This window comes from Hemicordylus capensis, chromosome 1 (assembly GCF_027244095.1).
Source record: "Hemicordylus capensis ecotype Gifberg chromosome 1, rHemCap1.1.pri, whole genome shotgun sequence".
Taxonomy (NCBI): domain Eukaryota; kingdom Metazoa; phylum Chordata; class Lepidosauria; order Squamata; family Cordylidae; genus Hemicordylus; species Hemicordylus capensis.
The window spans coordinates 198,459,504-198,474,662 of NC_069657.1; the positions used below are offsets into that span (position 1 = coordinate 198,459,504).

At 43.2% G+C, this 15,159-nt stretch overlaps 1 protein-coding gene across 9 annotated transcripts in view; it reads right to left on the bottom strand.

The window, feature by feature from the left end:
• The window catches only part of LOC128332356 (dynein axonemal heavy chain 11-like), a 353,782-nt gene that overhangs the window by 291,430 nt on the left and 47,193 nt on the right, over positions 1-15,159 (bottom strand). For 5 of the 9 annotated variants that reach the window (XM_053266647.1, XM_053266645.1, XM_053266646.1 and 2 more), the window contains 2 exons: positions 11,554-11,685; positions 7,053-7,213 (listed from right to left, as the gene is read on the bottom strand). In XM_053266647.1, the coding sequence (XP_053122622.1) occupies positions 7,053-7,213; positions 11,554-11,685 (293 nt within the window). Of the gene's footprint in view, positions 1-7,052; positions 7,214-7,990; positions 8,107-10,703; positions 10,813-11,553; positions 11,686-15,159 lie in introns of those variants that run through there. The other 4 variants (XM_053266643.1, XM_053266657.1, XM_053266668.1 and 1 more) reach the window with 4 other exon arrangements.

The window sequence follows — 15,159 nt, forward strand, 5'->3', positions numbered from 1 at the left end:
TGAAGAAATCTCTTCTCCTATTTACCACCCTGCGGTCTTTCATCTCTCATGCTAGCTGGCCTCACTAGGTCTTCCTGCTTTCTCTAAATCCTCATCTTCCTCATTAGTCTTCTTCTCCACTCTTGATCTTCATCTCCTTCACCTTTGTGATTGTCTTTTGTGTGCTCTCTGATATATTTGACTTCCAGAAAACCTTTTCCCTTAGCGCTACAGTACTTTTGCTTTCTTCCGTGACCATCTCCACATGATCCTCTAACCCTACAGTACTTCTTGTTATTACTGTATACCTGCTCTCCTTGTACTTTGCCAGTCGGTCTGCCTCCATTGGCTTCTGAAGAAGTGGGCTATTTCTTTTGTCCTTTCCTGATCACGATGCTCTACCTTTCCCCCCCCCTTAAACTCCACAAGGTGTCCTCCTTTGTTTGTTCTTGCACACCCTCCTCCAACACACTGATCCTACAGCTTTACTAAGAGATAATTGATCATGTCATTCTCTGCCCATTTGGTGAAATCTAAGTGGCCGGCCTTTCCTATCTTTTTTTCTTACCAGCTGTTTCTCTTATGTTCAAGAATGTCATTGTACTTTTCAAAACTTTTAAAGTTACCAAAAAAAGAAAAAAAAACATGGAGAAGGATACATGGGGCATTCGGTTACAGCCAGTTGGATTGCTTCATTGTTAATAAGAAAGAATAATGTTGTCTCTAGCACCTTCCTCTTCAAGGTCACAGAAAATGCCCCAACATATAAAGAAGGGGGAAAAGTTTTTCCTAATGCACAACTTTGTGAGAAGCATGAGGCATTGTTTCTTTTATATCTTTATACTGCCGAGGAAAAAGCATTCTTTTTTAGCAATTATGGAAATGTCACCTTTTTTGCTTGTATTCAAAGAGGTAAAGGTGAGCCTTAGAGGAGGGATAACATTATTCACAAGAATATCTGTGGTTAAGAGAATGTCTTCCCATTGCTTTGTCTCTTATTCTCTGTCAAAATAAGTGCTCTGTGAAGCTTGAACAAGGCATGAGAATGAGAAATGCTTAGCTTAAGGGGATAATATTCCCCAACGTAGGGGAATATTATTTTGTGAACAATGGGATGATACGGCTAATAGCATTACCTCCTAGCCATCTTCTCCAACTAACTGAGTTGGCTCGTAGCATTTTTAGGCTGGCTTAGCCTAAAGAATACATATGTGAAACTTGAAAGTTGGCTTGATTTGAGCCTACTTACCTTAAGGAAAGTAAGTTTATGAGATCACCCAGCATTCTGTGTGTCCCCCATCCACTTCGCAATGCCTGGACCAATATGAACCAAATTGGGTACAGTTGTAGGGACACATAAGGACACCTCAATGGCATAGTTTGTGATGATGTCATCCACTCCAGTTCAAGATGGTGGACGTGTAAACGTTTGAGGTGCAAGTGGGAACTGGTTTTGACCAAATTTAGTAATTGTAGAGACACATAGGGACACGTCAATGACATCGTTTGTGATGATGTCATCCACCCAAATTCAAGACGGCGGATGCACGAACATTTGAGGCGCAAGTGGGCCAACTTGTGAACTGCCTAACCACTTTGAACCAAATTTGCTACACCTGTAGGGACACATAGGGACACCTCAACAGCATAGTTTGTGATTATGTCATCCATCCGAATTCAAGATGACAGACATATGAATATTTAAGGCTGAAGTGGGCTAACTTGTGAGGATGGTAATTATCAGTTAAGATTATAGGGAAAGGAAAGTAGGCAGATAAGTTCTTACCAGAACAACTTGTTGAATTTCCAAGGTGGTCCAACAAGCAGCAAGAAATACCCTTGAAGAAAATAGCTGAGTAGGCCTACAGTTTAATTATTAATATAATTTGATAGCTGGTTTAACAAATGAGAAATAACATTGATTGTTTGATAGGATCTGTAAGGAAGATTTTACAGTATTTACTTGTGGCTAGTTTAATATTGTGGGATGCATAACAGTTATTCCCACGATAATGATGTTAATAGTGTTAATCACAAGAAAGCATCTTTCCAAATCTCAGGAACAATAAGGCAATGTGTACAATGGTTATATCAATAAGCAGAGGAGAAGCAATTTAAGTTGTACCTAGTTTAAATTGAAAGTGGTTAAAACACCTACAGCACTGCTGCTTGGGCTCCTGACACATACTGCCCAACTCATGCCCCATATTTCGGCACTGGAATGTTGGCAACCCTATGCGTGAGCAGCGTGACACTCAAGTGTTCTACAATGACTAAAAACAGGATACACTAGAGAAATTCTTAAATACCCAAACCAAACAAAATGGAGCAGATAACAAAATACAAGTAGTTTTTAGGTGCTTCCTAAACCTTGGGAAGAAAGGAGCTTGTGAAACTGCAGATCTTGTCAAACCAAATTCTAGCAAAGCTTCTAAACCCAGACAACTCAGCATTTTCAGCAAGAATTTCGACAGTCCAAACCTATATTGCCTCTTAACAGCATGGAGAAATTATTTAAGCCCCAAAAGACTAGCTCTCAAATCTCTTGACAGCTGAAAGTGTACTGTAATTGAACTGAGCTTCTGAAGGTATCTGGAAAGGAGCCTTTTTTGTTTCAAAAGACTCCCTCCTAAATCCCTTTGCAAGTTCATTTAAAAATAAATAATTCAATCAGCAAATATCTCCTCTGGTGTGCTTCAAAGCACCCTACTTCTTCCAAGATGGCCCTTTAATTAGTGGTTTCCTGTTCACATTATTTAATTGTTCCTTTAATCAACTGCATAATTAACTGATGGAATTCTCCGCCACAGGATGTGGTGATGGCCACTAGCTTGGATGGCTTTGAAGTGGGCTTGGACAAAGTCATGGAGGACAGGTCTATCAATGGCTACTAGTCTGGTGGCCATTAGGGATGTACACAAATTGTTCATGTACTCCTGGGAGGGTGGGGGGTTGCTTTAAGGGACAGGGAAGGCACTGCCTACCTGTCAGCCCACACCCCGCTGCTTTTTCCCCACCGGCACTCTCCAAAACAGTAGGTGCAGTGGGCTGCAGCATTCCTGTTTGCGCCCCAATCAGAATCGATACGTTCATGGCCGATGTGCACAGCACGCATCGGAACTCTGCACGATACACATCGGAACTCTCAGAGCAAGCAGGATCTCTACAGCCCGGAGCGCCCGCTGTTTTGGAGAGGGCTGGTAGGGGGGAAGTGGCAGGGTGGGGCTGACAGGTAGGCAGTGCTTTTCCTGTCCCTTAGAGCAAACACCTTCTGACCCTTCGAACTGGTTTGAACACTGGCTGATTGAACTGGTTCGGTGCTCCCAGAAGGGAATGCCAAACCGGTTCATGCACATCCCTAGTGGCTACAGGCCACCTCCAGCCTCAGAGGCAAGATGCTGCTAAAACAAAAGTTGCAGGGGAGAACAGAAGGAGAGAGGGTAAGCCCTCATGCCCTGCTGTGGGCTTCTCAGAGGCATCTGGTGGGCCACCGTGTGAAACAGAATGCTAGACTAAATAGGCCTTGGACCTAATCCAGCAGAGCTGTTTGGTGCAATTTGCTCTTTGCAGCCAAAGCAATTGCTCATTCATTATTTATTTATTTTAATTTTTATTACTGCAATTGCACTGAAGCAAAAAATTGAAAAATTTATAAATAGCAAAAGGGCAATTGCTATGGCTCTAAATTATTTGTTAAAGGGCCACTGGCAGACAAGGGGCAATAACTAATTAAAATTTCAGTTAAGTAATGCAGAGGTCAGGTGAGAATAAAAATCAATGAATTAGAGGACCAGAACTAGAAGAAGGAGAAGCTTCTTTAAAATTCTGAACATATTTGCCCGTGAAGGGGGCGTAGAGACTATGGGCCATTTTCTTTTATAGTGCCCTGCTTATCGAGATATACACTTTGATCTTATTCATCCTATTTTGCAGAACATGCCAGGCAGATCTGATGAGTTTTATCTTTCTTATCTCCTCTCTGACCTGAATGTATATCAAAACAAATCAAATCAGTCTTTATTACAGTCTCTGACCAGCATAGGGTAGATTACATTACATTAAAACAACTCGCTTAAGCAGTACATATACTAAAATTAGAATGATAGAATTGCTAAGTTTTGTGCTGCTTCTGCCTGCCTGCCTGCTCCTGTTGTCAAACTAAAGTGATTAAGTAATATATGTACCTAAGTAATATGATATAGGTAATCTGGAAAATCTGTAATTTGAGTTTGGAGTTATTATTTTATATATTTCTTTTCTCTCTCTGCTTTTTATTGGTCTATGGCTGTAATGAACTAAACTGAGCTTTAAAATATAGGAAAAGGAAACACCTTTGCTGGTTGAAACCTCGAATTAATTAGCCAGCTGGTAGCAAGGAGAGACAGTATGCAAGCAAGCAATGCTGAAAGGCAGAGTATTACCAGCTACATCACCAATTGTCCCAAGTTCCAATCCTCTCATTTTGCCAGTCCACAGTGGACAGGCTGGCATGACAATTTCATTTGTTAGCCTTATGTTCTTTAAAAATGACGATAAGAAACAATAGCGAAAACACTGGAATACAATCTGGCACCAACATTGTCTGTATTCTCCGTAATAACTGAGCGTTTACTTATTTTTTACTACTACAGGTGGCCCTTGTTATCCGCGGACTCCGTATCCACAGTTTTGCACATCCACAATTGGGTCTTAGAAACCCAGTTTTATTATCCATGGGTAGAAAAATAGGGGAAATTCGCCTATCAATAGTTCTGAGTAGCTGGAAATCACTTCTGATGTCATTTCCAGCCACCATTTTCCAGCAGAAAGCCATTTTGTGTCTCTTCTTTTAATATCTTTTTGGTGAATATCCAACTGTTTTCATGGGTTTTTTGAGGGGGGGCATTGCTGGAGAGCTGGATAATAAGGTACTGTACTTCTTTTATTTCTGCCTCCCTGCTTTTTGTCTCCCCCCCCCTCTTGTTAGTAACCTAACCCCGCAATTCCCATGTTATTTGCAGTTTCCATATTCATGCCCAAAGGTGAGACCAGAACCTCCGCAAATAAAAAAGGCCACCTGTATTAGCTATACACCACTTTTCAGTGAAAAAGTTCTCAAAGTGGTTTCCATAGAAAAATAAGATTGTTCCCTGTCCCTGCAAAGGCTCATGGTCTTAAAGAAACACAAGGTAGACACCAGTAGCAAACACTGAAAGAATACTGTACTGGGGTTGACTAGAGGAGAAAACAGCTAGTGTGAGTACAACCTCTGAACCTGCCTATTCCCACCCACACCCATTGCTTCTCTCAGTCCCTTTCCTACTCCTGTATTCTTGCTGAATGAACATACATAAGAATAGCCCTGCTGGATCAGGCCCAAGGCTCATCTAGTCGAGCATCCTGTTTCTCACAGTACCCCACCAGATGCCGCTGGAAGCCACAGGCAGGAGTTGAGGGCATGCCCTCTCTCCTGCTGTTACTCCCCTGCAACTGGTACTGCATGATGACTGGTACTCGCTCCCTATATGTCTGCTCTGATGTTCCTAGTCCTAACCATATCCAAACTTACTTCTCAGGCCCTAATGCAGCTACTTTTCTTGCATTTCCGCAAGCTTCTAGCAGCCATTCACCACAGATGACTGACTCTAACCAAATAGAAAAACTTAAATGCATTCAATTTCTCCCTTATCTTTAGTATGTAAAGCTTGTTGATGGGATAGGCTGATATGTCTGAATGTCTAGCTTGAAACATGTGTGGCATGTCCTAACCATGCTATTTTGCCTTTAAACAAACAAAACAAACAATCCAGTTTCAGTTTTAGGCAATGGGCAAGTTATTATTTGCGTGGCTACAGATGGATGATCATGCCCCACAGAGCCGCATGTCCTCTTCTCTTTCTGGGGCAGGTGGCAAACCTGTGAGGTGGGCATCCCTTGCCATTCTAGATTATCTTTACACACAGGATGTTCATCTCTGTGGCAAAGCTAACCTTGTTCACTTCTTAGAACCTCCTTTCCTGCCTGATCCTCCTCCAAAATTGGAATAAATAGGAAATCCATATTTTCATGCAGCTCGGCGGCTTGATTATTTAAGTACTTATTCAGTGCATTAAAACACCCTAATCACCCCTTCAAAGCACATGGTTCCACACAAGGCTTCCCATGTCTCAAATACATAAGGATCATCATCACCATCATAATAGTGTGGCAGCTGTGCTTACTGGAAGCCAGAAAAGTTAGTCCTGTATGCAGCAGACACACCTCAGCCACTGTCTGCCATCTGCCTAGTTAGTGGGCAGACAGCCGCAGGAGACAGAGACAGCTGCTCCCCGACAATGCAGAAAACATCAGTACTTCCTTAAAGGCTTTGGCAATGTGGATAAACAATTTCAGTGAAAAGAATATTTAAAATTGCTACAAATTTTCCCCTCCAACTGCTATTATGCATCGCACCACAACAAAATGATTATGTTCAGTGGAAAGGGATTTTTGTTCAGTGACTGTTAACAGTTCTGTGCAGTATTTCCCCCCTCTATTTTTACAGAATGCCAGTTAACAAGGCTAAAAGACCATTGTCCTGGACAAAGAGCTTTCATGGCATGCTAAAATAATTAAGGGTCTTTCTTTCCTCTTTCTTTTGACTTTTAAGTAAAACCTATTTCTGCTCATGCTAATATGCTGCTTTGGATCTATTCAGCACTTCTTTCCCATTGCAGGAAATTCTACGGGGATCTTGAACATATGAAACTGCCTTATACTGAATCAGACCATCGGTCCATTTCGTTTAGAATTATGAGTGGCCGCAGTTTTCCAGAGTTTTAAACAGGGATCTTTCCATGGATTGAACCAGAGACCTTTACCACTGAGCTACAGCCCCTGGTGTTAGCTGGTAAAGTGCAAACATTTCTCTCCCTTCCTATTATTGAAAACAGTCACATTTCTGAATGTCATTATTTGATTCCATCAGGCATCACAACATGTCTTATTTTGAAGGATAAATGATGAGGCAAGCCCAAAAACCAGAAACTTTGAAGATGGATCATGGCCTTCCTCTTTTAGAATTGCCCCTCAACCATTTGAAATATGGTCCTTACCTGTCAGTAAGAGGTGTAATTACAAGCCTAGGACTGTTCCCAAGATATTCGTAGGAGTATTGAAACTGGGCATCACAAATGCTGACAAAGCACTCGTTTTGCTCTTCATCCCATCTGTGACGCAACTGTGAGAGCCAAGTAAATGCCTGCCCATTAGAAACCTCAAATGTAAAAATAAATAAATAACAAATTAATAGATATGCCAGGAAATCCCACAACCTAGATGTAGTCTAGGCAGTCTTTGCTTCCCACAGCGACTTCCTGGGCCCTATCACAGGCGGCTTAGAAACTCCTCTTAATTTCAAAAGCAGTATGTCAAGCAGTGTGCGGCTGTATTATAAAACAGAGTAAATGACTTGGAAGGAACGCCTTCTGCACACACAGAGTTCTTTCCACAATCCTCTGAAAGACAGTTTAATGTTGAGATATGGGAGCCTCCATGCTCCATTTAGGCTTAAGCATGACTCAGAAACCAAGATGGACAATAAAAGATTGTGCACTCTTTGCATACATTTATTTTGGACTGAGCTATTCCATATACCTCATGTAGCAAGCAAGTGATCAAGGATTGCATGTGATAAAGTTCAGATAGCTGCTCTTCTTCATTTCCTACACAACCAACAAAAATTTTACAGGGGAATTATCTACCTAAGCTTTTCCTGGTTAAAAAATGACATAAGTACTGCTCAGGCTTCAGGGCAGGTCAGATGTGTTTTGCACAGATTCCTTAAAATAAATGATTTTGAGAAAGGAAATTCAGGAGAAGGATTTGTGAAAGGAAATTCAGGAAATCTGCCATTTGTAGATTCCTGAATGGCAGCATGTTTGTTTGCCAGCAAGAAGATTGCATAGGAGTGGAGATGAGAGGAGTGAAGACCACAAGGTTTACATTAGAGTTGGTTTTATAACTCATGAATTCCCCTTCCTAAAAATATCACCTTCTTATATGGCGTGCCAATATAGGGGGACAATACTTTCATTTGAACTTTCTAGCCCCTTTTTTAAAAGAGGGAGTTACTGTGTGGAGACGGAAGGGGGAGCAAATATTGGCTGGTCAGCATCTCCTGATCTCTCTGTATTTAGTCCTGGAAACAACTGTGAAGGGCTTGTGTCAGGGCTGAGGAAATCTCCACCCGTGCCCTGCCCCGCCCCCAGGGAAGGAGAAATGTCTTGGAAATAAAGGGCAACCTTTACACTTCAATAGTTTAACTCATGTCTTTGAGGTAGATTGGGTCTGTTCCCTATCATATAAGCCTCGGATCCTTAGCAACAGTAATGTGGCTGCTTCTGACAGTGGCCTTCTCAATTTTGCTTAATTTTACCTCAGACATGCAAGGCCTCAATGCTTTTCCCACTGTCTAGCCTTGTACCTCATAAGGGAAAGCACCTTTTAAGGGCCAGAGGGTCCAGGACTTTTAACAGTTGTGTGACAGGCAGGCATCCAACAGGTGGAATTTCACCAAGCATATGAGGATGGAAACATTGCCTGTTGATATTCTGCCTGCACTTCAGTTACACGGCAGCCAGAACTTCAGCTAGTGAAGTTCTAGTCTCCAAATGCTGGAGAAATGCCACCTACTGAGTTTCTGCCATTCTGTGTCTCACAGCTGAATGACAGGCAGAAACTCAGTAGGTGGCATTTCCCAAACATTTGGAGATTGGAACTTCACCAGTTCAAGTTCTGACTGTCATGCAGCTATAGTACAGGCAAAATGTCAACTCTTCCTCCATGGAGCCCAGAGCAGTGTACTACATACTTGAGTTTCTCTTTCACAACAACCCTGTGAAGTAGGTTAGGCTGAGAGAGAAGTGACTGGCCCAGAGCCATCCAACTAGTTTTGTGGCTGAATGGGGATTTGAACTCGGGTCTCCCCGGTCCTAGTCCAGCACTCTAACCACTACACCACGCATGGTCCTGACACATGACTAGCACAGATCTCTGACTGAACAGCTTTCTCCTTCTCACAGCATTTACCCATGCTTTCTGTCAGGGACGCACACAAATATTCCAACCCCCCGTGTATGTTTTGCTGGATTTTACTCTTGCACAATGGTACTCTACAGGGATGTGCACGAACCAGTTCAGTGCCTCCTTTAGGAACTGCTGAACCGGCTATGGTGACCGCAGCCAAACCAGTTTGGTGGGGTGGGTAGCAGTTCCCTTAAAAAGCAAGTAAGCAGGGTCTTACCTGCTCTGCTGCCGCTTGTCACTTTTCCGGGCATGGTGCTTGCTCTAGCAAAGGCTCCAGCTACACACGACCTTTGCTAGAGCAAGTGCCCGGAAATGTGGCAGGGCAGCAGCAGAGCAGGTAAGGACCTATTTATCTGTTTCTTAAGGGAACCAATCCCCAACCATGCCTGCACAAGCCATTCATTCACATCCCTAGTATTCTATACCATTTGTACCTTCTGGATTTTTCAAAATTACAGTTGTTTTTGGTCAAATAATTACAGGAAACTTCTCTCTCTATGCTCACTAACCCAGCCTCAAAGAAAAACAGCATATATGATGTCACAGCACAGTCAACATGCCTGTTTTGGGTGGTCAAATAGGAACTTCAAGCCATATGAGTAATTTTCAGGGGGGTGGGAAAGAATACCAAGTGACTTGCAATCACTTTCTAGTGGGAGCTGAAGAATTTTTTAATTTTTTAGGAGACATTCCAAATCTTCCCGTTCTTCCACACCTTCCACTTACATGGTATAACTTCACAGCATCTAGTTTATTCCAAAATAAATACATCATTTATTTGTTTGGTTGTTTGTTTAATTTAATTTAATAAAAATTAAGTGCTCAGATTGCTCCATATGCACTTGCTTTATGCTTGAGTCAGATCATCGGTGCTTGAAATTCAGTACTGACCACTCTGACTGGCAGGAGTTCCCCAAGGTCCTCCTTAGCTTTGTTACCCGAGATGTTTTAAACTGAAGATACCACAGAGTGAACCTGGGCTTTCAGCTTCCAAAGTATGTGCTGTACCACTGACTGACAGGTACACACAGAGATGAATTTAGCCACGGACCTTGGGGATCAGGTCCGGGCCTCCTATGTCTGGGGGAGGGCTCCAAATGATCGGGGGACCTCCCCAGAGCCCCATCACTGGACCACTTCTCCGCGCCCACCCCACCGCTGCCCCGCCAATATTTGTCATCCTCATCGCCGGGGTGTGTGGCAGAGCAGAGCAGGCCTCTTCCTGTTGGTGGTGGCGGCAGTGGGCAGCTGGTTGGCCTGTTGGCAGGCGCACCTGCTCAGTAAGTATTGAGTGTCACATGCCCATGATGTAATAGGCATGCAACACTCCTCACTGTGCTCCTTTTTCACCGGGCTCCTTTTTGCCCTAGGTGCGCCCCTGTGACACTGAGACCACAGATTTAGCGTGAGACTTTGACACCTTGTAGAGTTAACGAGAGCCCAGACACCATGAAGTAAGGGGTAAAAGTGAGACTAAACATTTTTATTTCTCCCCACCCATATGTAAATTCCATCCATTGTGCCAAGTGGCCCTAGTGTTTATAAAACGAAAACCACAAAATGTAGAAGGAGCTCTCAGGTTGTCATTCCCCACTTTAGAGATGTGCACAAAGCATTTCATGCACATGGCGGGGGAGGACAGAGAGCGGGCACTTTAAAAAGAGGAAGGCAGATCTTACCTGCCCCTCCCTTGCTCCCCTGCTTTCCCCCTGATGCCCTGAGTGGCACGGTTTGTATTCAGCAGCCATGTTCTCTGTTTGCCTGGCTGCATCTTGTCCAGCAACACTGAACACTCAAGATGGTGTCCACACATCTTCAGACACCATTTCCTCCCTAAGACTACTCAAAGGCTGCTGGGAACAGGGAACTTCCTGTTCCCAGCAAGATACAGCCCGCCAAACAGAGAGCCTGACTGCTCAATACAAATAGCGCTGCTCGGGGCGGGGGAGCAGCAGAGGAGCAAGGGAAGGACAGATAAGACTTGCCTTCCTCCTTTTAAAGTGCTCACTTAGCCCCCGCCAGAATGATTCGGCTGGGGCAGCTCAAAGTATTTCAGTGCCTTGAAATAGAGGTGCCGAAATTCTTCGAGCACACCCCTTGCCCCTGGAAAAAATTAAAACCAACAATACTAAGCAATAAAAACAAACACCATGCTATAAAATGATTATACAATCATAATATTTGGTACCATTTAAATTGCAAAATCTGCTCTAATAAATGCACATTTACATAGTAACATTTAACAGGGACAGGATAGATTATTGAGAACCTGCTGTCACTTTATAGCCTACATTTTTAATACATACTTTAGACATTTGGACAAACACACACACACATAACATTTTTAAAAAACTGGTAAATGTAATTATCTACAGTCTGAAGTCAAAGAGAAAGGACAGAAATTGACTGAATCAAAATATTCTGTCATCATTATACATAAGCAGCCCGAATATCTTTTCAACAAATGAAATTATTCTTGATTTTACGCTTTTAAAAATGCATTAGGGTAATTGCTCTGCAACAAATTACCTTCTGTGCTATAAGCTTGGCTACAACATCTCTAGCATGTACATCAATTGTGCATATTGTCATGATCTTCTGACGATCTCCAGGGGTGAGTTCCCCTAACAGCATGTTTATAAGGGCGTTCAGTTGAGCAATCTGCAAAATAATTATATTTCAATGGAGATATTACACTGTGAAGGGAAAAACCTATTGTATGTCAAGTGCTAAATGGAGCGGTTCTGGTAGCAAGGCATACTTATTGGTGCTTTTAATCAACGCAAATAACTTTTGCAAACTAATAATGGCATTGTTTTCTCATAATTGTAATTTGCTTCCTTAATAACAAAAATACACTTTTCAGATAGTGGCCATCACTTTTCTTTCAATATGAATTAAATACTGGTGAGCAGGTTCATTTGTCCTGCACTAGTGTTCAGTGTGATGGGATTATTAGGAGTTTCAGAGGTAACACTTATAATACACAGAGCATAAAGTATCACATAATAGCTAAGTAATGCTTTTTAAGCCCCTTTACCCCACAAAAGAAAGAGGATTATTTTCAGCTACTTTGGTGCATTAAATCTAGTTTGTGACAGAATAAGAAAATGAATCCAATTAAGCTGATCTAGTTCTTGAATTTTGCATTTCGATACAACATGCGCTACTGCTAAACAATAATGCATGTGACCCAAATCATAATAATAAACAACTAGGGTTGCAACCAAATTAAAGAAACATCTGGAATTTGGAAATCTGGCTGAAAGGAACTCAGCACGAGAATTTGGGGGAGCCCCAACCAATTCTGCAGTAGGCTTCCTAGCGAAGCTAGGACATTTTGGCATCACTACTGTGATGACTCTGCAGAGGAGGCAGAAAGAGACCAATCCATGCTGTGAGCATATGAAGTTGGCTTATACTGAGTCACACCATTGGTTTGTCTCTCAGCAGCTATCTACGCTTTCATATTCCCAGCCAAACCAGGGGATTTCCCAGATGGCAAATTTACTTCAAAGTTCCCCGGGAGTGGTGGGTGTGCATTATTTATTTATTTATTTAAAAATATTTCTATACCACCCAAAACCTGCATTTCTGGGCAGTTTGCAATTAAAATCATGTAAAATATTAAATCAATTAACAATTAAAATCATTTAAAAGATTAAAAACATTTAAAACCCAGTACTAAAATTATTATTTTTATTTATAAAAGTCACTTGGATTTACCTCAAAGACACTGCGAGATATCGGGGATCACTCCATATACGATTTGGATTTTTCCCTGTGTGTTGGAGCTTAGACTGAATTAACCCCATGCAAAAACATTCCACTTTCTATGGCGGCTTTTTGGGATACCCCGTTTCTTCTGAGATGTATGAAGGGGCCATAGTAATAAAGTAAAGTGTGCCGTCGAGTCAGTGTTAACTCCTGGCAACCACAGAGCTCTGTGGTTGTCTTTGGTATAATACAGGAGGGGTTTACCATTACCTCCTCCCGTGCAATATGAGAAGATGCCTTTCAGCATCTTCCTATATTGCTGCTGCCCAATATAGGTGTTTCCCATAGTCTATAGGGCAACTTTTTTCTTTTCAGTTTTTTTAAAAAAATTGCTGGATAATCTTGTGGAACACCAGTGAGACCACCATCTTTGCCTAGTTGTTGGTCTTCTTCAAGACCACCAACCACCGGGGTGGGGTGGGGGAATAAAATAAAATGAAAGAGAAAGAAAAAAAGATATGTGTGCCTGCCTCCAAGCTTCTCCGCCTACCCAGTACCCGCCTTGCTGGCTTGGCTTGCTCTCCTTCCTCTGCAACTGCTTTGCAACTCATCTGCAGCTGCTTTCTGGCCAGGAGGGTGAGCAGAGTGGCGGGGGTGGGGGAGAGGCCACCAGCTGGGTCATCTTGCGGAAGACCCCCTCAAAACAAGTTTTTAAATATATATTTTTTAAAAATAAAATAAATGTTTTTTATTCCTCAAAATGAAATTTATAGAAGCGTACACCATGCATGCACAGTGGGGGGGGGGAGGAGGAGGCACAGCATCCTGCCTATTCTAGAAAGCAACTGGCCAGAGAAAGACTCGGGAGCAAGTGGCATGAATGGTCCATGGGGAAAATTCCCATGGAGGGGAGATTGCATCAAAGCAGCTCTCTGCAAACGCCCTCAGAATTGTTATTATTTCGGCTTCAGGCTGCGGCTTCTATGCGGCTTCCATGTGAATAATTATTAGTCGTGTAATCCCGCGTTTAAGCCTGCTGTCTGGGAAAGCCCCAGGTGATGCCAAAGACTAGTCTGGGGCATTCTACATGCAAAGTATGTGTTCTACTACTGAGCTATAGGCCCAGCACAAACTTGTCAAGCAAGCTCCCTTTCACATGCATCACTCCACATACAGAAAATCTAATGAATCATGGGCAGGGCAGTGTGTGGGGCGGGGGTGGGGATCTATATTGCTATATCCTACTCTTTGTCCTCACCACAACCCTGTGAGGTAGGTTAGGCTGAGGGGAAAGTGACTGGCCCAGAATCACCCAGTGAGTTGCATGGCTGAATGGGGATTTCAACACTAGCCACTGTGCTACTTTTGGTTGTTGATTGTTAATCGTAATAAGAGAACTTGTGTTTTGGGCGATATAAAAATATGTTAAGTAAGTAAGTAAATAAATGTATTATACAATCAATGTTTTAATTTTAAAAAAATTTGCACCAATGGACCAACATTTTATGAAGAGACCAATTCATTTTAAAGCTTTATTTTTTGGTGTGTTCTTTTGCTTCTTTTAATTCCCTTTGTTTTACATTTCTGCCCCGATTTGTTTTTATAACCACTGCCAGAATTAGGTGTGTGTGTGTCTGTGCATGAGAGAGAAAAAATAAATTCCTTTCCAGACACTAACCCTATCTTTGTTTATTTTAGGGGTGTGCAAGGCTCCGAACCAGTCTGGACAGGCACGGGGGAGGGGTTGTAGCTTTAAGGGCGGGGGGTGGTACTCCCCCCCCCGCCGCTCTTCCCCCTCCGGCGCTGTGGTTTTAGACAAAGATTCTGGGGCAGCAGCGTTCCTCCCTGCCACCCCTGACCCCATCAACGTGTGACGTCTGTGGAGTGCGCGCGGCGGCGGGTGTGCATGCGCGGCAGAATGGGTGCATGCGTGATCTTTACTTCGGCACTTGCAGGCTAACGACGGGGGCGGCAGGGAGGAACGCTGCCGCCCCAGAATCTTTGTCTAAAACCACAGCGCTGGAGGGGGAAGAGCGGCGGCGGGGGGGGAGTACCACCCCCCGCCCTTAAAGCTACAACCCCCCTCCATGCCGAACCACCGGACCGGCTCGGAACCGGACCGGTTCGGAGGCCTCCAGCATGGCCTCCGAACCGGTTTGGGCACTTCCCTAGTTTATTTCAGTTCTTCTTTATAGAATGTCTTACTCATTACTCACTTCAGGGCTTGTAAATCCTACCACCAATACTGTGGCTTCCACTCTCCATGCTTCCCACTCTCCATGGGATTCAGCTGCCTATGAATCCCAGTTGCTGGAGAGCAACAGCGGGAGAGAGGGCATGCCTTCACCTCTTGCCTGTGGGCTTCTCAGAGGCATCTGGTAGACCACTGTGGGAAACAGGATGCTGGACTCGACAGGC